Consider the following 25545-nt stretch of genomic DNA (forward strand, 5'->3'; position numbering starts at 1 on the left):
ACAGATCAAAAGGACAAATTAAAATTAATACATCTGCGTATCTTCTAAAATATTCCCTTTTTCTTCAGCTATTGCGCTCATTTTTACAAGTTGCAAGGCCTCAGCTAATGTGGTGCCCTTAATATTAAAATTACATCTCTATTAATTTCTTGCAGAATTCAAGCAACCTTTGTTTCTGCTTGTCTGCGTAAGAGGGCTTTCACTCACAGCAGCATCGGCTTGCATTTCACGAGAAGGAAACTGCAGAAGTGCAACCAAACAATGGCACTGCCCTGATCTCAGTTCACTTTCATTATTATTATTATTTAAAAAATGAAGCTCGAGTGTTTTGTATTAATTGCACAGATGCGTAAGTAAATTCAGTTTCTAAGAACACCCGGCATAAAAAAGATGTTACAGTTAATCCCTACCTCTTCTCTAGAGGAACAAAGCTGTGTCTAAATTACAAAGTATCATTACATATACCCTGAAAACAACTAGTTTAATGGCCAACATGTCAAAGGCAATGTATGCTGAGCGTTTACATAACCACCACGATAGTCTAGCCTCAAACAAACGTATCCTAACGACCCCTAAGAAACTGCTTGGTATAAAGTGAAAGTCTTGTCAAGTGAACTAAGCATGAGGATTTGGTTTCAGAGAGATATTTCATCTCGGATTAAAGTAATAAAGCAGGGTATATGCCGGTATTGCATCCTCTCCCATAGATCACTCTCTAGAACTACATCTGTACAAACTATTGTAGTGGGTCAAATCTGGAAGAGGTTCTAAGACTATAAGAAGTCAAAAATAAGACAATTAAAGCAGCACTGTAATTAGCCTGTCAAACCTTCAGCACAAAGCACTGTTTTCATTACAGATTTACAGCACAAGCCTAATTCAGCACAAAACATTTCAGGCCAGAAGGGGATAATCGGGTGGAGTGTGCTGCATGTGTGAGGAATCGTCTCTGTGTTGCTACATGCATGCTACATGTACTGTGAGAACACAGAGGCTTTGAAACAGAGGCATGGAACTGACCCACGACTGTCTCCATGCAGGCCTCATGCTTTTTCTTACACCAAAGGGCTTTTTGTGTAGAAAAAGCATGATATTTGAAGTGGCCTTTTCACTGCTTTGAGTAATGGGGAGGGGATGCAGGCAGGAAAAGACTATTAACTATACAAGATTCAGGATATCATCATCAAGGCAAAATCTTTGCATTTTCACAGGCAAGATATGAGCACCTGCTGAAATCACCAATCTATTTTGCAGCTGTAAACCACAACACACTTACTGAGGAGTAGCCTTTTTTAAACACAGTGGAATTTCACTCTGATAAAACATGCATCAGATTTCATCAAGAAACTGACCAAAAACAACAAGAACAGAATTTAGGAATATAGGTTATATTTAGGATAATTAATTTCAACATCCTTTCTGATTATTCTAATACACCCTGTTTGTGCAAAAGTGTGTGGCCTTTTTTCTTATTGTGGTATTGAAATTGTATCACCTAAAGAAAATTAAAGTTAGACGTTGTGCATCTTTTCACTCAAGAGTCTACTCCTCAGATCCAGCAAAGGAGAAAACGATGCAAAATTAGTTCACTCTGGAGACACAATTATGAATGCAAGTATGAAGGGGAAAGTGGCTTTATTTATACACAGAAACCCAACATGCTATATATGTAAATTAAGTAATTTGGGGGCTAGAAGTCTGCACCTCCACCTCCAGCTTCAGCAAGATGTCTCACTAACACAATTTCATTATGTTTGGACATGGCTGTGAGGAGTTGAGTTAGCCAATGCAATATTGACCATGACTTTGCAGTCAATTAGACTAGGACAAATTGTGTTCAGCATCTGTCACTTAATTGTGATTAAACCCTAAGGGGTGGGGGAGGATGTAGAAGGAGGGAGAAGGCAGCGAGGGTGAAGATTCATGTTTAGCATGGTGCCTTGTTTAGGCAACAGTTATTTGCCTACACCAGCCTCAAAGTTAGGTCAATGCTGTAATAGCTAATTGGTTTCTACAGTAAGAATATTGTTGTGTTGCTACCTATTATTTGTTGATAAATAATTATCATATTTATTAAATTATATTATTGCACTCTAGGCAAATATGGTTGTAAGTAATGAGGCATGAACTGCTTCCATATAACCCCAGACCTTGAAGAGGTTTCCACTAATCTAGCTTTTTAGAGTATGTACAATGCCAAATTGAAACTTTGGCTCTAGATTTTGATTATTATTGGGGGGGTTTTAAACAACACCACCACCACACTAAATTTCATTTATGGCTTTCAGTAAATAATGGTAAAAACAAAAAAACCTAGAATCTCTCTTCCAGAGGAACTTTCTTTCCAGTATGCATGGCCATGACTGTATGCTAAATGCTCAAAGAAAACTGTTCTTATTCAATCTACAGGCATCCTGGAGCTAATCCAGAACTGATAGCAAGAAATGCCTTTCCCCTAAGAAGCTGCTTCTCCCTGTGGACTGTAGGCACAGAAGTTCAGCAGTCCCGTGGGCATAATGTACAAGGCAAGCTTGATGGTGAATGCTTGATCCAAAGCGTACAGAAGGGCAGCATTCTAATCAACTCTGATATGGTTTGGTGTTACGTCTAAGGACTATTTCTCACTAAGGGTAAATCTGTCTGGGCCCTACCACTTCAGACTGCAGGTGAGGACTCCTGTGATTGAATGCTCCATAAAAAAGCAATATGTCATCTTTGCGGAATAGGCAAGTAGATGTGAATGAGAAGGGCTGAGGGTGAGCTCTCTCTCGCTCTCTCTCCCCCCACCCCTGCCCCCAATATCAAGTTTTCTCTCTGGGAGGGGGCAGGGTATGTAGGTTCATTAAATCAAGTGAGCCCCTAACCTGCAGCTTCAAGTGGCATAGCCCAAGCACAGATTTACCACATCAGTGAGAACTAGGCCGATATCTTCAGCATCACCATCACTTCCATAAAGCAGCCTATTGCCAAGGCACAGAGGGGACTGCTACACATTTCAGCCTAAGCTGGCAATGGGAATTTCACAAGTACCTTTGTTATTTACTTTCAGGTTTGTAATCAACATACTTACTGCTGATTCTCCATCCTTCCTCTCCTCCCCACCCTTGTAAACTGCATCCCTTCCAAGTGGCCAAGCATTCATCACCTTGATGATTAAAGTGCATGCTGCTACACAAAGCCAGACTTTGTTGTAAAATAGGTTTCTGTTAACTGTGAGCATCGATCAAGCCTGCATTTCATGTTATCGATCTGTTTTAATCATAGCAGACTAATTTCATTTACTAGTTTTACATAAAAAATAAATATTTTTGGGGGGTATATCCCATGTTCCATTTGCAATGCTGTCATTTTCTGCTTTAAAAACAAAACAAAACAAACAACCCAAACACTTTCTCACCACTATGACTAATTTAAAATCACTTCTACACATTGCAGTGGTTAACATCCAAATGTTTTTGGTAATAAATTGGACTTTGGCTTCAACAAAATGTTAAGTGGGATTGGGGGGGTTAATGCAGGGGAGTATGCTCAACTCTTCCTCACCTATACTCTCCGGTAAATGCCTCCCTGAGCCATTTTTAATCTGTCCTCCTTCCTGGCCAAAAACTGGGGTGGGGTGGGGTCAAGGTGGGATGGTTGCCTGCAGATAGAGCAGCCTTGCTATTTACCATCCATCTGCTTCCTGGAAAGCCAATTGCTACTTGCCACAGAGGAGTTCCAAAACTGAACTGCTGTACGGGAATATCTGCCATTCCACTTCTCTGGGTCTCCTTCCACTCAGGTTTCTGAAGGGACATCTTTTCTCACAGCAGCTACACTATTATGTCAACATCATGTGACTATCTGTTGCTCTTCAGAAACGTTATGGACACTCTTACACATCACAGCAGGCTATCCAATGAGTTACTCATCCTTCACCCCAGGATTCCAGGACAGGTTGCAATAATTATAACACAATATAAGAAACCATTTAAAATAATCATATAGCTATATATTTGGTACACACACAGCTATAAGGCTTTCACTGTTAACCTCCAATTACAGTGAACTGAAGATGGGTTTGGCAAAAGCAAAGGACCACAAGAAAGGACTCCCCCCCCCCACCTTGACCTTATGTACAGTCTTGTAGATTTCTCTGTGCTTGACCTTCTTGCCAGTAAGGTCATGAGGAACCAGAAAGTTCACAGACTGACTCACCAAGGACCTAGGTTACAATAATAGTAATAAGATAAAATGCCTGGTAAACAAAAGGTCATCAGATGCAGGTTTTGCATCTAAAAGCAGCTGCATCCACAGCTCCAGGAGATACAAACTTCCTCCATCAACACTACACACCAGACAGAACAACAGTGCCTGCAGTATGACTCGCCAGGAAGCCACTCACCATAGTCAATGTTCTTGATAGCTAAATCCATTCAAGAGCACCACCCACAAGGTAAACCTTCCAGATGAGTCCTCCTTGTTTGTTTACATGGCCCAATCTACCCCTTACCAGAACATTCCCCATTACATTACAGGGGTCTTTTCTCTCTTGAAGCTGCTCCCCTATGCCCAAGTACACCTATTTGGATTTTGCCTAATCCCCTTTCATTCCCTCACTTTAACAACCTTATAATGCTGGATTGCTTTTGGATCCCCTACAAGCCAGGTTTTAGTCATTGTCATGTCTACTCTCTTAGCAATCTCTCTGCGCACCCCAGGAATATATTTAGCAAACCACTTAACTCAGACCTAAGTCTTACCTATGCCTGTGATCTTGTTTTACTTCAGGCACAGATGTCCTCTGAGCTCAACACCTGGGTCCCAGGTCTTCTACAGCCTAAACACACATTGTTTTCGGGAGTCCTTTAGCCTGCACCAAGTTATACTTTTCACAACTCAGCGTTATTTCTCCCCTTTTAGTTCAGAACTCTTATTTCTCTAAATTGGGTGTGTTAGAATGTGGCATGTGTCTATCAGTCCTCATTTTAACACAATACACACAATAATTGAACATGGCTTGCATTTTGGAAACACATATTTAAAGAAAAATGAGCAAGACATACATTGTAAGAATACTAAGTAAGTAATTTCTGGAAACTGCTTTATTACATCAAACCCACAGCACAAATCTATTGACTGAATGTGTTTCTAGGTTTCGTCCAAGCAGCTAATACATTCACCAGATACGAAGCATAGGGTCCTCTGTACCCAAGAACACTTGTACATCTCTCCATGCTCCTGGGCTCACAAAGCCTCCAAGTCTGATGAAAGAAAACACACAAGCCCGTTCTCTCTTTTTTAAAAAAAGAAAAGTATCTAGGAGGCTTCTCCACTCAAGCAGAATTTCCCAAATAACTGAGAGATGAAGACAAATGGCTTCCCAAGAGGCATGTACGAAAAAAGAACTACTCTCTCCCAACTAGCCATTTTAACTCCATCCTGTTTCTCTGACAACACCCAGGGATAGCCAACGAGAATGTGGGCACTGCAACTATGAAATGCAAATACTAGAACCACTGTCCCAGTTCAGAACTGCATTGGAGAAGAGCACTAAAATAACATGGTGGAGGAGCATCACGCACACATAACTTCCTTAATAATGGCAATATTCTATACAGAGATTTTTCAAGTGTTTGCAATGCTTCACCTGTAAGGATTATAACCAGATGGTACAAAACCCTGTGAGGAATGTCTGTGTTTTCATCATATCACAGATGGGTGACTGAGAATGGACTGAAGCCTGAGAGGAAGTTTGGCTTACCTAAGAAGATATGGCAAGTTAATGGCAGAGAGGAGATTCAAACCAAAGACTTCCTGACTTGTAGCTCAGTCCCCTAGCCTGTAGTAGCATTCACACAAACACCCAAGCTCCTTTCATTAAACTTAAAAAACAAAAAAACACACCAATGAACATAGTAGCTGTAGTTCAGCAGAGTTCATCTATAATATAGAGAAGAGAAAGTGGCTATGCAAGCCAGGAGAATGACTGTTTTGTTCCTTTCATAAAAACACCCACCCACCTAGGTCCTTCATCACAAATCGTACCAGTAGCTCCCTATTTCCACACAGATTCCCCAAATTACGGAGTTAGGTGGTTGAAAGTAGTGTCAGATTTCTAAAAAAAAAAAGTTACCAACACTTCCGTACAGTCCATGCTTTCATTTGATGGGTGATTTATTTGGTACTTTAGCAGGCTGATTCTCTCCCACACTGCAGAGGTAACATGTAAATTTCCACCCACATTTTGGCCATATTCTACCGGCTGTAGTTATGCCAGCAAATGCTAACACCAGTGTAGCCATACAGTACAGCAACATTTTTATTAGGCCAACTGTGGGTACAGTCACTTATTTCTTGTCAGGTCTAAGTGCTGTTTCCTAAAGTCAGTGACAGATAGGAAAATCTATTTTTTCCAGGAAAGCTTTTCCAGCCAATTATTGGCAAGGCTGTTAAAGTCTGGCTCTGATAATTGCTGCTTGATCTTTTGCTGCTCCACTTGTTTTCCTGCTGTTGATTTTATTTTTATGTACTCTTTTAATCAGTTTTCCAATCCGCACATGACTTTGAATTATTTTTTAACAAAACAGAAAACCAGTCTATATGTTTTAGCTTTCTATACTTGCACAACCAGTTCTGTTACACATTACACACACACACACACCCCGAAGTTAGTGCAACCCATTCCACCACTAAATTTAGCACCACCAAGTATTTCATGGTCATAAATCTCTGAACAGTTTTGATTTAGGGTGACAATTTATACAGCATCAGCTAAGCAAGTAGTATTGTGATCTTCTTTCACAGAGTTGTTACACATGGGCTGAAATAGCCTGCAGGGCAACCCAGGAAACAGCCAAAAGCCCACTATAAATTAAAATTAGTTACATGCTCTTCTTAAAGAATGCAACTTTTCCAGAAAGAGCATTGGAATAAAATTGACTAGTGCAAGACAGGTGCAGAAAGCAAGAGAAGAGGCACTCCACTTCATGACTGGAATTCATATTCTGATACAGCATTTTACTTACAATTATGAGTTTAAATTGCACTGACTGCTTCAGTGTTTCGCACCAGTCTAAAACATTATGTCATTCTTGGAGTAATAGCTACCATAGTCTCATCTTTGGGTTTTGTTATGTTATGTATTTTGTGTTTCCACTTTGCATTTTTATGTTGCAAACTGCCTTGTGATCTTTCATAAAAGTAATAAATAAGTAAAATCTTCTGGATGATGCAATTCCCTTGTTGGCATGGACCAACATCCATGGAGACTCGCAAAGCCAATGGAACTCAATAATTCTCCGAGTATTATTTCTTGTTGCCAAAAACTGTAACAATCATTCTTGCCTTACTATCAGGATGCAAAGTTGACTACTGCTGCAACAGAGCAGCCTTCCCCAACCTAGTGCCTATCAGTTGTTCAAGACTACAATTCCCATAATCTCTGACCACCAGCCATCCTGCCTTGGTCTGGTAGGAGCTATGGCACAAAACATCCTGAGGGAACCACGGTGGGGAAGACTGCGGAAAGGCTCTCAAATATCACACAAGGCCAATGCTTGGGGGCTTCTGTATGCTAACACACTCTTCCACATTACCTAATATCACTGACCTAGCAGCGTTTCCCAAATATTTTGCTGTTTGAGGGGTGTAGCTCAGGAGGGTGTTTGGCTTGGGGAGTGTCCTGAGGCCAGATAAACCCTCCTTGGTTGTTTTCCTCTGTGCCATTGAACTCCAATAACACTTCTTGTTTGCTTGATATGAAGAAACTCATCTACTGTAGAAAGGTAAAACCCACATTTTAAAAATGCAAAAGGAGTTAACATTTTCCTAAAGCATTAAGCAAATTTTCCCTTGCAGTCACCAACTTTTATTCATCCAATGCCTTTTAGTACAGTACTCAAGGATGTGGAGCTGAAAGTTTTCCAGTGCTTTATTTTTCCACAAAAACTTTCAATATCATATGTTCGTTAGTAACAATGAATGGATGTCAAATGGAATTAGGCATGCTTTGCAGTTTCAAAGCTTTTAGTACAACAAACATGTTAAACTAGATCGCTCTCTAGGGTATCAGATAAAAGTTCCCATTAATACTCCTAATATTTCCCTAAAATTACCCTAGTTCATATAGAAAACTTTCCCCCAAAACCCATGTCACTGACAGCTCCTAAACTGACGAATCCTTTCATTGCCTTCCTTCACAAAATAATTCAGGGAGGAAAAACCATCAATTAAATAGATAGCTATCTAATGACACACTTTGATGATTTTTCAGCTGTTAAGAATGGCTCTAAAACAGATTTTGTGCATTGGAGACTATGCATAGTTTTGAGTTTAGAACAGTCATATATTGAGGGAATACCTTCCCCCATAAGTATATTTCCACACCAGGAACTAGCACAGATCACCTTTTGGTGGAACAGGAGTGGGAAACCTCAGGTCCTCCATTCTGGCTCCCAAGGCCAAGGCCATGTCTCTAGTCACAAGCCTTCATGAGTCCTGCCCCTCCCCTTCGCTAGGCTGAAATGCATCACTGAACTGGGATGACACCTCTTTCTTTCTTTCATGGCTAGATGTAGGATGGAGAGAGGTGGAGGGGAACAGAAACCTCTGACTTTTGAGAGGTTGGAATATAACCTACTGTACAAAAGGCCAGAGTCTATTCTCATCCTGTGATAATAGGTGGAAACTGCCAGTTGACAGCCACCAAAGAAAGGGCTCTTTTGGTGGTGGCCCCCAAGTTACAGAAGAAGAAAAGAAAAGCAGTGAGCCTCAAAGTAATACAGGGGGAGGGAGCAGAACTTTTACAAAGTAGTAAGATGCCCCTGGATTTTCCATGGAAATGATCATCAGAGCCACAATAATTCAATTTACTGAGTATTTCCAGAAATGCAACATCTCTCCTTATAATTTGGACATTTAACCACTTGAATCTACCTACCTTGCTCTTATCTCTCTCCCTCATCACCCCCCAATCCCATGACCTGGTGAGGCTTTAGAGACCGGCTTATTTAGACAAGCTTTTTACTGGTCAACATATCTACTTGGTTTTATTAGCTGTTGCATGTACTCTTCCTGCTTATTATATCCTTCAGTTAGTTTTATCTTTGCTCTGCGCCTTAGGAGTTTATACTGAAAGGCAGACTAACTACGCAGCTTCTAGGTGAGCGAACAGCTTTTATCATTACAGCACGCATTCTACATACACGAAGAAGAGAAATTAAGTTTGATACAAGTTTTAAAAGCAGACTATGTAGCATTCCCCTGAAGGAGGCTTGTCAGTCTCTCTTCCCCCCTTTAGGAAGTGCTGAAGCTCCATCTAGAGGCTTTTGCTCCACTACTGTCACTTGCAAAATCGCCTGGAAATGGGAATAATATCAAAGTGTCAGAAACTTCCTTTGTACCTCCCATTTTGTTATTCATAATAGCATCCTGCCCTGAACCTTTCCTGGCAACATTAGCTCCTTCACTGCCATCAAGTGGTAAGAAGCCAAAACTGAAGGGTTTTTTTGTTTTGTTTTTTAAAATGACATCTCCTTTAAAGTGTCCGGGCAGATTGGTGAGGCTAATACAGATGTATAAGGACACTGTTTACAGATGAAGTATAACTACTTGTTACCAGTTCTTAAATAACATATTAAAACGTATGAGCTGTGTCCCATCAGGAAACACACACAGGGTACAAACAGAAGCGTTATCCATGAAATGACACATTATGTTAAGAAATATAACGACACAAGTTATATCTCTCAGCTACAAGTAACATTATTGCTAAACAAAATATACATTATATTCTCTCTCTCTCTCTCTCTCTCTATATATATATATTATTCAATATATTTTTTAAAAAAATCTTAAGGTAGCTAGAAATGTGCGGTCCTGTGAACTACACAAACACGTTTATCCTTCTTCGAAGGACGGTCCTGTGTCATTTTAGTTAACTATGCTCCCCCACCTGACATATCCTTTTCACAGACATTTGGGATCATGCTGCTGCTTCGTTTCCTTTCCCCACCTACCCTTTAGAGACAGTATGATTTCAACTCAAAGGCACTTCTTTCCTGCCCAACCAGAGAAGCAAAATTGAGACTGGCAGGTAGGAAGTTTAAATGCAAACCCTCCAAGTAAACTCTTGTTTTAAATCCCAGCTGTTCCACTTGCATGGCCAGCTAGACAGGTAAAGCTGCATGGATTAAATAGCAGTGTTTGCTGGAAGGGTTTGGATTTGTCAGGCACTAGGGAACAACATATTGGGATAAGCTGGCCCTGAACTGGAATGGGCTTCACTGGAAACCAAAGATGGAAACAGACAGATGGTGCTTATAATATTAAAAATATTGCAGAGCATATTTTAAACTGACTTCTGGGGGAATGGGGAGAGCCAAAAACAGCAATGAAGCATCCTATTTGGGATACAGATGCCTAGGTGAATAAGTTTCCAACCATCCAAATGGGGTCCATGTAGAGCTATAGCCCAATAACAGGAGGGCATCATGTTGGCTACCCCAATCTACACATATCCCTTTTCAAATATTCTAAACTGTATTTTAAATATTGGCAATTCTTGGGGGCCAAAATTTAATCCAAAAGTCTACAAAGTCAAAAGTACACTGCAGCTTAGTAATGTGAAACGCCCCCCCAACGAATTAGGGATCCATTGTGTCAAGAGCCAGAAAGAAAAATCTCATCAATGCTACTCAGGTAAGAGGAATACTGAATTGGAAATCATCTAGTCTGTTGGAAATAGTAGTTTTGGTAACACAAACAGCTAGAGAAAGAAAGTTGCCTGTGCCACTTAAGATGAGGGCTTCAACAGTTAAATGGGTAGGAACAAACTGCCAAGTTTACCCTGGTGGAAATTTTGGAATAGCAGAATTCACTAAGGACATATCCAATAGCCAACTTAGGTGTGCATGCCCAGAACCCTCTTAGAAATGCAGCAATTGGGTTCATCAGCTGTTCTGAAGAAATGAGGAAGTAAATCCACTCCCTTCCTCTCCCAACTGGGGCAGATACAGTACTAGTCCATTTCTCACCTTGTTTCTTAGCAAGTCTTCTGGAGCAACAAAATTACAAGTCTGAAACTACCCTTCAAATTGACAAATAGAGTTTCCATTCATGATAGACATTATTTGTATTAAAAATGCATTTTGATAAATGGAAAAGTTTCCATGGGGAGAATATATAAAGGAAAAATGAATTCATTTTACCCCATATCACTGATCTCCACTTTATATCCTAATGGCCAGTTAAAACAAAGATAATCCAAGACTTGCCATGAAAAGGTGGAAAAATACAGGAAATATAAACTTCTCCCTATGCTAATAATTAGTACAGGGCAACTTTTAGACTAAAGGTGACCCGGGAAAAATTGCCAACAAAAGCAAGCCTCATTCCCGAGTTGCCACCCTGGCTGTGACTTCGCAGTTTAGAGCCTGCTTCATGCCCACAGGATAGGGGAGGCATAATAACACAAGGGTGGAATTAATCATGCAGGCAGTTACTAGGCAACCACTCACATGTGCACTATTGCTTTCCATCATAACCCCAAAGCAGTAGTTCTTTCACACAGCTAATTGGAGGAATTCACAGGCATTGGATGCTACAAATCCCACCAAAGACTATTAAACATATATAGAATATATAGAACCAGCAATGTTGTGGTTAGCAAAAGCAGGTGTGTGTTTGGTTTTGCAACCAATGGACAGACATGCAGTGCAAGAATAATGATGCACACAAGTCTACAAATTTCTCTATCAAGCTAGAAAGCCAATAAAGCTTTGCATTAGAGAGAACAAAGCAAAGCTTGCATCAGTTGCAGTAGCAGCTAGCAGAACAAGGCACTGGAATAGCCATGGGTAAAGAGGGCACACTAGGTCAGAAGATTACACCTAGGCTGCGACCCTGACATGTAGGGCATAATTCAGAAAGATGCAGGGAGGATTTGGAAAGAATGGAAGTCATGCTTACCTTGAACTGACAGCAAGCCAGCATTAGTGCTTTAAGAAAGATATGACAAATCTCCCTGGATTTGTCATATCTTTCTCAGAGAGAGAACACACGTTGAGTCGTCAGGAGCAGACAAGGCAACTGATTCTGTGTATGCTGTCATTGGACAAGGATAAGTTGAATGTGCAGCTGTTAACCTACTCAGGTCTACAAAGCTGCCTGATAAAACTGAGATCAGGCAAAACTATCCACCACCACCCCCGTCCCATCTAGAGCGAAATCTGCACTACAAGGCCAAACACTGGCAAGATCACTAGCAGATCTAAGGGAAACAAGAAAAGATCTTGGCAGACAAAATGTTAGAATCAAATGAAATCAGTAGCATGCTTACAGGAGTACTTCACAATGTCTACTAGACAGACATTCTCAAAAAGCAGCAATTGATTACACACCAAATATTAGGCAACTTTACATTTGGTCATGGGTGTAGAAGAGTGAGCTTAATTTAAGCCTTCCCTTGTTCACGCTATCTGGCCTCTACTACTTATCCAAGTCAACCAAGTCAAATGACCAGGGACAGTATACCCAGAACAAGAAATGTACAGCTAAATACAAAAGGTGATAGCTCTGCACAAAATAGCCCATGACGAAAGGTTTTTAAAGAAAGAAAATTAAATCTTCCTTCAACAGGAATCACCCTTCCCACCATTGTGTTATATAACACAACACTTTTTCAGTTACAGATAAAATGCTACATTGTTTTTACTATTTCAGTTCGAATTGTGCACTTCACAAAGGACTCTCTTCCACATTAAGAATTATCAGACATTCACAAAAACATCCTAAAGCAGAGCTCCAAGGCAATTTAAAACTTCTTCTATGGAAGTGGTCAACATGTCTAAGAACTAGGACTGGCATAGACCAGGGAGCTAGCCAGAACATTTTCACAAACGTGGAATGTGGAAAACAAAACTTAAGATCTTCCTCCATGCCTCAAGGAGGAGAGCTAAGACTTCATACAATGTAAACATCAGCTGGAGACCAAGGAAGTTATGACTAATTGGTACTTATGTCTAGGTTTGCTTAAAGGTTATTCAGTATCCTCAAGAACCGCTTGAACTTCTGTTGATTGAGTTCCAATAAGAACTCGGTGTTTTTCCATTGCAAAAAAGAAAAGAATATATATTACTTCTTTAAGAAATTACTTTACATATGCTGGTAAGAAGAACTATCATCTTTAAGCCTCCAGTTATGAAGCGGATTTTTTAAAAACTACTGTCCCATATACAGATTTTTCTTTAATCTATTGCAGATCTGTTTAGGGGCTTCTTGTCATAAGGTTATTAAGTGCTCTGAATGAGCTATTAAAATGTCAGTTCTATGTGAAAATTAGAAAGGAAGCCATTGAGGAGTTGCTATAGCTACAGACCAAGCAGATGTCATCATCAGGTTCTGAAAAAGTTATTCAGGTCTAAACAATACAACATCTGCATTGTCCTTGAAAACTGACTGGTTTTATTGTTTTGTATTCTTCATATAGAAAATGTGCTTGGTCAAGTTTTAGAAGTTGCATTTCAGCTCACACGTAGTTTAAATGTACATCCAGGTAACAGAACTACTTCACAGGTTAATTTTCTAAAGGTGCAGCAGTTACCCTCCATTTATTCATATTCTAGCAGAAGGGCTAACAATAAATTAGTTTGTTTAAAATAAAGCATTTTCAAAGAGAGACAGAGAGAGAGTGAGTATAGGATTTAGATCAAACTACCGTATTTTTCGCCCTATAGGACGCACTTTTTCCCCTCCAAAAATGAAGGGGAAATGTGTGTGCATCCTATGGGGCGAATGCAGGCTTCGCGCACCTCTCAGCAAGCAGCGGGAGCCGGCGCTGGGCTCCCACGGCTTGCAGAGAGCTGCCTGTTTGGGGGCTGGGGACGGGGGAAGCTCGGGCTTCTTCCACCCCAGCCCCGCGCCTGGGGGGGAAATGATTTTTTCCCCTTTATTCCCCCCCCTAAAAACTAGGTGCGCCTTATGGGACGGTGCGTCCTATAGGGCGAGAAATACAGTATTTGTTTCTACTGAAATGCTTGTCATTATAATGAGCAATGGAATGCATGGGAAAGAGGCCTGTATATTGAAGAACCCACAGGTGCAGCATATTTCTGTGCAGAAAGACACATCAAGCCACAGGGCCATAAACTAGGTAAGGTTTGTCCTCAAGCACAGCACTTTATTTTTCTCCCCTATGAATGAAGAGCAGTCATTCATTTATATAAGAGAAAGTAAATGGGTTTACTCAGATGCTGCTGCTCAGGTGATGGATGACCTTGTGTCTGGAGTGAAAGATGCCTCTATTCCACCCTCAACCATGTCCCAGTCTGAATGGGAGCCACTGAGAACTGAGCCAGACCTTATTTGCATAGCTTAGAAGGGGAAATACCCAGTTCTTAGAACGGCCAGGCCAAGCAGCTACTTCCTGAATAAAAAAGCAAGTAATATGCCTCAAGTCTCTCTTGGGGCAAGTAGTACCTCATCCCTTATCTCATACTTCGTTCTGTTAACCACTGATGATCTGTGAGCTCGATTCAGGTAGTCCATGGAAAGACTGTGGAACAGACAATAATACTTGTACTATTTTTCTGATGACAGAGTTCAAGGCTCTTTCGACCAGGGCCAAATTATCAAACAGGCAAAATGGCCCAGCCATCGTATGGTGCTGGATTTGACAATGATGCCGAAAGGCTATTTTTCTTCATATTTAATCCAGAAATATACTGTGATGACCCCCCACTTCCCCACAAATTAGAATCACCATACTACACTAATTGATTGCGTTTTGCCCTGTGTATGCATTGGAATCTTTAAAACAGCCTTCCCCAACCTATTTCAGCTTGCATCAGCTTTGGCTGGTGGAACAGCTGCACTCATATCTGGACAGGGACAAGCCAGCTACCATTGTCTATGCTCTGGTAATCTCTAGGTTAGATTAAATCTCTAGGTTAGATTACTGCAACAGTGTTATACATAGGGATGCCTCATAAAATGGTTCAGAAACTTCAGCTGGTGCAGAATTTGGTGGCCACGTTATTCACTGGGGCAAGATTGTTTGAGCATATTACACCAATCCTGGCCTGACTGCACAGGCTAACAATTAGTTTCCAGGCCCAATTCAAAGTGCTGGTTTTGACCTATAAAGCCTTAAACGGCTCGGGACTGCAATACCTAAAGGACCACCTCTTTCCATATGAACCCACCCAGACACTTGAGAGGCCCTTCCTGCGGGTGGCAACACAGAAACAGGCCTTTTTTGCACTGACTCCCCATTTGTGGAAAGCTCTCCCCAGGGAGATTCAACTGGTGGTTTCATTACATGCCTTTAGGTGCCAGCCAAAAACATTCCTCTTCAACCAGGCCTTTGGCTGGTTAACAACCAAATCCCTCTTAAATGTATTGTGTGAGAGGGGAATTTGTTTTCTGTTATCTTTGTATTATGTATTTTATGGTTGGTTTTCATGTTGTAATTTTATGTTGTAAGCCATCCTGAGATCTACAGATGAAGGGGGTATACAAATTTAGTAAATAATAATAATAATAATAATAATAATAATAATAATGCAACTCAACAAGTTCCACAGCTCCCCAAATAGGTGACCATTGGTAATATTGGCTAAGGCTGACAGAAATTATAGTACAAACCATCTAGAAGGCACCTTGTTGGGCAAGACAGCTCTAAAGTCTTATTTTTTAAATGACAGGCTGACTGTGATTGATTATCAGTTAAACATCTGGCTAGTTCATATGACAACACTGAAGTAGGTCAAGGACTTTGAGAACTTAAAGAAGAACGGACAGATCCAGGGACAGTCCACAAATATACTGGCATATTCCTACTTCTTTTTCTTAATGGTGACATGGACCATTCATAACGTAAAAATATTCCCCACAACTGTGAGCAGGGCGGTGGGGTGGGGTAAGCAGAAGCAAGTAGCAATAAGTAACTGTTCACTGCTGCTGTTCAGGCTGCACAGAAAAAGCATTTTGGTTCCTGAAATTCATTCTGATTGTGCAATGATAAAATACAACTGATAGAATTCTACAGGATGTGGTATTTGTGTGTGAAAACAGTCAAGATCCAATGATCCTCCAGCATGCACCTAGGCAATTATGTGGGCTTCTACAAGTTCCCGTTCCAACTGCAAGTTCTCAGCCTTCAACAAATGCATGGCTCTTTGGATCTGCCACCATGTTTTAAATATATAAAAAGTTCTCTAGTTAAGTATTCATCATTATATTCACTCTCATCGGACTTACTCCGCAAGAAGGGTTGGTTATCAATCTTCAAAACATACCGTACTTTTCGCACCATTACACTCAGTTTTTTTCACCTAAAAGGTAAAGGGAAATGTGTGTGCGTGTTATGGAGCGAATGCAGGCAGGAGGAACCGCTCTTGCTGGCTGTTCGGCAGCCTGTCTTCCTCCGCTTGGCTGGCTGAGAAGCCGGCAACAGCTGAGCAACAGCTGAGTGTCGGGAGACAGCCTCTCTTTCTCCTGTGTGCCTCCTCTATGGTTTTTTGGCGAGGTGGGAGAAGGGAGGCAGCTGGGAAGCCAGCAAGAGCTGCATGCAGTGTGTAAAAGCCAAGGTGGGGAAAGAGAGACAGCCTCTCTTCCTCCTGTCTGCCTGCTCTATGGTTTTTTGGCGAGGTGGGAGAAGGGAGGCAGCTGGGAAGCCAGCAAGAGCTGCATGCAGTGTGTAAAAGCCAAGGTAGGGAAAGGGAGACAGCCTCTCTTCCTCCTGTCTGCCTGCTCTATGGCTCTCCCTTACACAAATGTAAGCGGCTCTTACTCTGCTTTCTTTACAATGAGCCAGAAGGAGGGACAAAGAGGGCATCCCCTTCAGTCCCTCCCCCAGCACCTCACCGGTAAATTCAAACAAAGCGGCTTACAAGGCTCGTGTCCCTGAGTCTCCTCCTCCTCTTTTTGCTCCGGTTCGAGGCAAGGCAGCTCCACAAATGTGAGTTCCCCCTCTCTCTTCCTTCCCTCCCTCCCTCCCTCTTCCAACTTCAAAAAATATTGGGGGGACAGCCAGGTAAGCCCCACTCACATACCACAATGGGGGATGGGGGATGACTCCCTCAAATATTTAATGGGGGGGGTGAAGGCACCTAGGCCTATAGGAGTCGGCTGCTTTGCCTAGGACAAGTGTGAGCTCCCCCCCCCCCCTTCCTTCATCACTGTATTGGAGATATCATACATTACTGACAGTTCCTTCATTCACGTGGTTACAAAACACGGATCCACATGGATCCTCAGGATTTTTGCACTGGGTCACCCCAAATTCACCATCAGATCACATAGTATGTCCATGGCTACAGCATGCACCAAAAAAATCACGGACCCACTGTTGCCTGGGGCCGCAGTGGTGCAAAAACGTGGTTACAAAGTACGGATCCACGTGGATCCTCAGGATTTTTGCATTGGGCTACCCCAAACTCACCATCAGATCACATGTCTGTGGCCACAGCATGAACCACAAAAATCATACATCCACTGTTTCGTTTAGAATATTTTTTTTCTTGTTTTCCTCCTCTAAAAACTATGTGCGTGTTATGGTTGGGAGCGTGTTATAGAGCGAAAAATACGGTAATTCATAGTAACTGAACCAGCCAGTGTGGTGTAGTGGTTAAGAGCGGTAGTCTCTCCGCTCTTCCAAATGCAGCTGCTGGGTGACCTTGAGCCAGTCACACTTCTTTGAAGTCTCTCAGCCCCACTCACCTCACAGAGTGTTTGCTGTCGGGGAGGAAGGGACAGGAGAATGTTAGCCGCTTTGAGGCTCCTTAAAGGGGGTGAAAGGCGGGATATCAAATCCAAACTCTTCTTCTTCTTCTTCTTCTTCTTCATTTTACATTAACGTCTCAATCAGAACTGAACATGATGATTAGATTTGGTTCAGAGTTAGGTTTAGGTCTCAACTATGCCAGTTTCAAATTGAAATTATACCACACACTTCAAGGAAAATTTGATCCTCAAGCAAAGTAGCTACTCCTGTCCAAACATCAGGAGCAGAAATAAGCTGAGCCACCTGCTGACTAGGTTCTGCCAGATCTGCTACATCAGACTTTATTTAAAAAACAAAAGGTAAAATCCATTCAAATCTGTTTCAGAATAGTTAACCTGATCTTTTACAATACTGTTTAGCTGGACACTATTTCCTAATACAAACTTAAGATAACCTTTAAGTTTCCCTAGTAGCTGCTCAATAGCAGCCACACATCCAATGCATTTATTTATTTATTTATTTATTTAATTTACCGTATATCCTTCTTTTTAATCCAATGGATTCACAAGTTAGTACACAATCAAGATAAACAACTATAAGTAAACCAAAACAACAGCAAAACTACCAAATAAAATAAGTATCAATAAAATCAGTGCCACAAACACAGCAGCAACATCTTGTTGTTGATTAAAAACTAAAGGTAAAGAAAATCAATTTTAACCCACAGCTAAGATGTTAAAAGGAAGGGTGGCAGACAGGCCTTTCTGAGGAGGGAACTCTAAGGATGGGATACCATTCCTATGCCCAGTTGCCACCAGACAAAACTCCAAAGACAGGGACGCACAGTGACAGGCCTCTGGAGGCAATGTTAATGAACAGACAATTAGAATATTGGGAGCAGCCCATTCTTCAGAATGTTAGATGGAAATAGCGAGAAAATAAGCATGCATCACATGGCTTCCTCCACAAACTGAAGGGAAACGTGCAAGTTTTCCCTCATAAATCTGGACAGGTTTAGGGTGCAAAAAAGTCTCCAAAAAAGGGGAAATAGGCCACTTCCATAAAAGCAGTGGGGTGGGGGAGAATAGAAGATGTTTGCAGGTCTGGTGGCCTAGATTTGAAAGAAAAGGGGAAGTCTCCTACAGGGGTTGGGGGTGAAAAGAAGTGAGATAAGAAGGGGCAACTACATTTTAACATAAAGGTGGAAGAAAGGAGGAAAGAGGACAATGGAGCCTGCAGGATCCAAACACAGAACACTGCACCTTTAGAAGAGGTCTGGATGGGAAATATCCAAACATCAAAAAAGGAGAATAAATGGGGGAGAGAGAAGAAGAGGTCATGGGACAGCTGGGTTTCCTCGCCACAGGGAGAAACGGTGGTGAGTGGGCAACAAATAAGCTGCAAGAGGTAGAAGAGGCAGCACTGTATACTTTTAAAACACACGCACACAACTTTATAACCCACACTATAGACCTGCTTCACAAACCTCCCCCCAGATACGCGGAATCAGGCAGCAGCAGCAGCAGCCCCGTGAAGTTTATCTGCATATGCTCAGGAGCCCTCTGGTCTCGGCTCTCGGCCGCCCCAAACGCTCCGGGCCCGAGCCCCGGGTTTCAGGGGAGGTCGCAGCCGGGCCCAGCCGGAAGGGAGCAGGAGCGGCGGGCCGGGCCGGACCCCGCGCCCGCCCGGGGGGGGTCTCCTCCTGGCGCTGCCTCCCCTCACCTGCTCAACTCCCAGGAAGACGTAGAAGTTTTGCGGGACCTCCTCCACCAGGTCGAAGAGCTCCAGGTCTCCGCTCTCCCAAGCCAAGGCGGGCTGCTCGAGCAGGAGGAGCGCGAGCAGCAGCAGCAGGGGCCGCCGGCGCAGCCCCGCCGAGGGTCGCGCGGAGCAGCCCATGGGGCCGAGCAGCTGGCCTCCTCAGCCGGGCTCTCCTCAGCACAGCCGCTTGCGGCAGGACCCGGCAGACGTGGCCGAGCAGGACGCTCGCCTCCCACTGCGCATGCTCCAGCGTCCGCGCCGGTTCCGCCCCTCCCCCTGCGAATCCCACGGGGGGAAGAGCAGGGCCTCCGCCAATCGCCGCCCGGCGCACCTCTGTCGTCACGACGCCTAGCAACCGGCCGATGCCGGGAGGCTTGTGTTTTGGGAAGGCCTGGAAGAAAAGAAACCTCCAGCCAGGCCGAGGGAGGCTGCGAGGGGAGGGCAGCTGCCAGCCACCCCCACATCCAAGGGGAAACGAGGCCTCTCTCGCGCTATAAACAAAACAGGATCCTTCGCAACGGCACACAGCCACCCATAAGCGCCCACAAAAAAGCCTCCCGCGCGCTTGTTGCGAAACTTTTTCAGACAGCGTGACGGGAGAGCCTGCAAAAGAGCCGTGTCAAGGAGGCGTGGATTCACACGTTAGCTCAAGACACGGAACTCGCTGGGTGGATCTTAGGTTCGGTCCGCTAGTCCTACACTCCCTAGGTTGCTGCGGGGATACGAATGGGATAATCGTTCGAATATAGCAGCAGTTTACTGTATTATTCAGCAAAGGCCTCAGAGAGAGAGAGAAGGAAATTATATTACAAATGATGATTCAAGCTTTGTAGCTTTCACGGATTTGTCATAGATGAAGCTTAACAAGTGCCTCTATTCACCAACTGATTTTGGGAAACCGTGAAGATTTTTGGGAAAGCATATGACGTTACACAAAGGAGACCTATTTCTGCCCACACAATCATTTTGCATAATGGAACTGTCACTAGGATGATCATTGCTGATTTGTTTTCAGTCTCTTTCCTTATCATTGTTAATACAGTACTGATTTTGCCATTTTTGCAGCTGCAGCGCCTGTAGTTGATGCCGTCAGTGAACTATCCGCTATGACCCCAAGATCTTTTGCGTCACAGTCACAGTACCAATCTGTCGGTGTAGATGTGCATAATATTAGACATGTTAAGTCAGTAACGCTCTGCCCACCTTCACTTTTTTGCAAACGGTTACTAAGCTTGTGGTTGTTAATTTGTTTTAAACTGTTTTTAATGCTGTATTTTAAATTCTTGTGACTTACCCTGAAAATGTGCTCACTTTTAATTCCTTTGTGTAGAGTGGGACAAAAACATTTTCACCTTGCACCTAAATGAGGACATCAATGTCATTTGTGTTGGAGTTCCATAACCTCAAATATAAATATTTAGCCACACTTTTATCTTCTCAAAGGAATTTAAAATGAGTATAAAGCTCCAAACACTACTGTAAATCTACCTCAACAAAAATTAGTAAAGGTAAAGGTACCCCTGCCCGTACGGGCCAGTCTTGCCAGACTCTAGGGTTGTGCGCTCATCTCACTCTATAGGCCGGGAGCCAGCGCTGTTTGCAGACACTTCCGGGTCACGTGGCCAGCGTGACAAGCTGCATCTGGAGAGCCAGCGCAGCACACGGAACGCCGTTTACCTTCCCGCTGGTAAGCGGTCCCTATTTATGTACTTGCACCCGGAGGTGCTTTCGAACTGCTGGGTTTGCAGGCGCTGGGACCGAACAACGGGAGCACACCCCGCCGCGGGGATTCGAACCGCCGACCATACGATCGGCAAGTCCTAGGCGCTGAGGTTTTACCCACAGCGCCACCCGTGTCCCTACCAACAAAAATTAGTAAATCAATTATTATCAGCTAAAACTCATTCTCAGGTGGTACTTAATCACTGTCAGGCTTCACTACATGAATGCTAAATACGTATTTTAAAAGGCTGCCAGATATCCAGACAAAACCAAGAATGGATTGTGTGGTGCAGTGTTCATAGCCATAAAGCACCTAACTGTGATTGCTCTTCTTGTTGTTATTACCAACAATTACTACTGCATGGTACAATAAAAGCAGGTTCTGCCCACAATCTAAAAATTAATAGACCAAACTGTGCCTTATGGCTTTTCAATCACCACTCACTTCCCTTATTTTATCAGGAGTTATTGATCTATAAAGTTGTGGAGTGGGATGGGCCATCATTTCATACATGCTTTAGAAGTAGGATCTAACCAAAGATACATCTGTAGAAACTGGTTTTTGTTTTGTTTGATGTATTAAATATCTAATTGGGCTGGTACAGTCTAAATCCAGTATTTTAAATATAACCAGTATGATATTCTGCAGTAAAAGCCCAGTAAAAGAATTAATACTGCGGTCTCCCCTGCATTTCTTAAAGTGTATTTTATGAAAAGCAGTCACATCAGCTTTGAAGTCTGCCACGGGAGTGTTGGTGTATGTGTGATCTTAAATCTTTGCCCTCTGCGATTTTCCCCACACACCAAATTGTCTTTCCTATGCTACTTTTCCACTCACAGAAAGAAAAGATTCTGATCAAATTCACATCCTCCCGTGATAGCTTTTCATTACATCCATTTGCTATGTAACGATGAGTAATCATAAGACTATCTGAATCTGACAAAGCTCAGTTAAAGGGAGACAATATATCTTTTGAATCTGGATTATAATGTTATCAACACAATATTTGTAACAGAAATAGCTTTGAATTTCAATTATTAAGCCATTATATTACCATCGCATTCTAAACTTTTGTGGTAAAGATAAATATCCATCAATGAATACTTGCTTTTAAAAATATTGTCGGTTAAATCACACTTAATAGTAATAATAATATCCCATAACAACCTCTTATGTTGGAAACTATGTTGGGCCATGCTGCTGGCTATTGAGAGACAATGGGCAAACTTCATTATGAATTCCGCTGGCAACCTATGTGAAATAAATCCTAAAAGTGCAATCTACATGGCGCTTAGTTTTCTTTTTGATGCTCAAACTATTTGCACGCAAAAGGTGCCAATTCTGGAGAGCATAGCAGACAGGCAACTCCTGTTTACAGTTATTGTATAATCAGATCTCTTAAGGATGAGTAATCAAAAACTTGGTCACCTCTGAGCATTCTTAAACAAGTTCTACAGCGTACACTGTTCATGCTGATTACCAAGAGGCAGGACAGTTGGGTCTCATCATTGCCCCATGAAAATATTTCATAGAACACAACTATAGTAGTAGAAGTCTCAGGAGGTGCCTGGGTCACCCATCCAAACTAGCTATTGCCCTCTTCCTGGACTGGAAGGGCTATAAAAGGCTTCCTGTTGAGGCTGAGAACTTGCTTGAGTAGCAAGCTCTTCCTAACTCTAATGTGGTTCTGTGCATATCACTGCATGTGACTCTCTGCTCAACTGCAAATAGTTCAGACTTGACAGGAAGATGGGTAAGGGGGGTAAGCTGTCTTTCAGGGAAGCTTGTCCACAATGTACCAAGGCTGACTTCTAACGAAGGAATTGCTGGCAGAAGTTCAAGGTCACCCAACACATTTTGAACACAACTGTTCTAGACTACAATCTACATACTACAGAACACATTGTTTGAAGACTGGGACTTAAATAATAACACATTTATTTACCCAAACAGGTAAGAGCTAGTCATTCTATTAATTTAAAATAATTGCCTGCGAAGAGCCTAGACTTAAATCCCACCCAAATGGCCAACATAATCCCATAATAATGCGATAATACCTCAGCCAAAAGACTGTTGTGTCTACCTGTCTAAGGAGCTGATACCAAGGCTAGCTAGAGCAGGCCTGGTATCCGCTCCTGACATCCTTGGACAGCTGCCAAGGCCCCAATGTCACAGAAGGAACCATCCCTGCTGCCTGTCCTGGGCCTCCTTTAAACAAACACATTGGCCTGGTGTTCCAAACAGCAGCAAACATCTGTGCCTAGCTGACATTTTCATTTTCCACAATGCCTCAGACATGGTATCACTCTGGAGCATTGTGGGAAATTATAATGGCAGGCTCCAGTTACCTGATGTTCCTGTTGCCTTCCACCACGACAAGCTCAACCCACTAATGCCCACCAACGGAAAAGGGCCCCCACAAGACAGATCTTTGCTTAAAGCAGGAGCTGGTTCTGAACTAGAGTACTCATTTCACCCACCTACATTTCCAGATTTTAAAGTAATCAAACCTTAAATTTCACAACTGTTTTCATGTAAGATTCATGGATATTTGCAGTATTATTTTTTTAAAAAACCATTTGACCACAAGGGGGCAAGGAGAAATTTCTCTCAGCCATCCTCAGTTCACAACATAATTATTCTCTGAAAGGTTTTTTCCCCTTGCCATTAAGATGGAATATGGAGCAAGTTAAAATCATGAGGAGAACCTTTATACCAACAACTTATCTCCTACCACTGTGCCTTCAATTCTAATGTGCAGTTGATATTGTCTTATTTTGTTGTCAGCTGCCTTGGAAGTTTTGACAAATTGAAGGGCAACCTACAAATGTCTGAAATAAATCCTAGGAGCACACCCCATTGAACATACTGGGGTTTCCTTCAGAGCTAATATTCAATTGGATTGTCTTGAAAATTATGTTAAGGATTAGAAACTGTGGTCCTCAAGGCATTTTGCGCTTATTCCAGTGAGGTGTGTGTGTCATTTCAGAAATGTTCTAGGCTAGAAAAGCCAACTAGAGAAATATAAAATACAACAGGGATCAATAAAAAGAAGATACTGCATCAGGAAGTCACATTTTTCCTGATTCTTGGTTGATCACAAGAAGCATGATCAGTGATAATGCTTCACAGAAAGAAAATCTGATGTGGAACATTTGGTTCTGAATGAAAGCATCTAAAATTCTACTAGCAGCGTTTGTTAACTTCCAATATCCTTTTGCTCCCACCATTATTCATTTCAAGTGCCTTGCTCTCATTTTGTCCAATATGTTACCATAAAATATTGACCTGCATTGGATGTAGCACCATAGTGACTAAACCATAGTTTAGTGTTACATACAGAAGCCTGCTCTCCTCCCTCCTCTGGCTGCAGATTAGAAGCATCTGTTTCCATTTTAATTTAGTCACAGTCAATCGTTTCATTCAAACTAGGAAATGTAGTTAGTTTTAAATATGGTATATATTCAAACAGGTTAAGATCAGAAACCACAGTTTGAACTTGGCTTGTTTAGATAAACCATCATTTAAACTTACTAAGTTTGTTCCATTTTGGATGAAATAACAAATTGCAATTAATTTAAACTGGAAGCAAATGTTTCCAGTAATCTCCTCACAGCTATTTCAGATAAGTTAAAGATCACATAAGCCTGTACAGTGGTACCTCGGGTTAAGTACTTAATTCATTCTGGAGGTCCGTTCTTAACCTGAAACTGTTCTTAACCTGAAGCACCACTTTAGCTAATGGGGCCTCCTGCTGCCGCCGCGCCGCCGGAGCACAATTTCTGTTCTCATCCTGAATCAAAGTTCTTAACCTGAAGCACTATTTCTGGGTTAGCGGAGTCTGTAACCTGAAGCATATGTAACCCGAGGTACCACTGTATCTCATTCATGTAACACTATAGTTTAGTGTTGCATCAAAATACATCAATTTGTTTTCCTCCTCCCACAAACCAACTTTCTGTTTCTTTGTGCAGGGTAGATGGCTTCTAAGGTCCTTCCATCTCTATGATTTTATCACTTGCCCGACAGTTCAGTGTGATAGAGAGAATATCTGTCATTATCAAAAAACATACAGCAATAGGGAAATGAAGGAGAAGCTGTCCTACAGACTGCAGTGACTTGCTGGGTATATATAGCATAAGGAATCAGGCCATCTCTCAAGTACACTGATCCTGGGCTGCATAGGGTCTCTTATGTTAGTAGTAACACTTCAAACTTGACCCAGTAGCAGATTGCCAGTGCAAATCCCACAAGCAGTGTTATATACTGTCAGTAGCTTGCCCCAATAGGGAACCTGGTGACTACGTTCTGCACCACCTACAACCTCCAGACCAACCTCAAACATAACCCCACATGGAGT

The 25545-nt window shown here is 42.2% G+C and overlaps 1 protein-coding gene across 1 annotated transcript in view; it reads right to left on the reverse strand.

Annotated features, from left to right (window-relative positions):
• Positions 1–19739, reverse strand: part of DNAJC1 (DnaJ heat shock protein family (Hsp40) member C1) — a 74267-nt gene extending 54528 nt beyond the window's left edge. Inside the window, exon 1 of the mRNA XM_083579782.1 lies at positions 19427–19739. Coding sequence (XP_083435908.1) covers positions 19427–19600 — 174 coding nt within the window. The 5' untranslated portion in view covers positions 19601–19739. The remainder of the gene's footprint in view (positions 1–19426) is intronic.
• Positions 19740–25545: the final 5806 nt, after the last annotated feature.

This window comes from Podarcis filfolensis (genome assembly GCF_964270895.1).
Source record: "Podarcis filfolensis genome assembly, chromosome: 12".
NCBI classification, from domain to species: Eukaryota; Metazoa; Chordata; class Lepidosauria; order Squamata; family Lacertidae; genus Podarcis; species Podarcis filfolensis.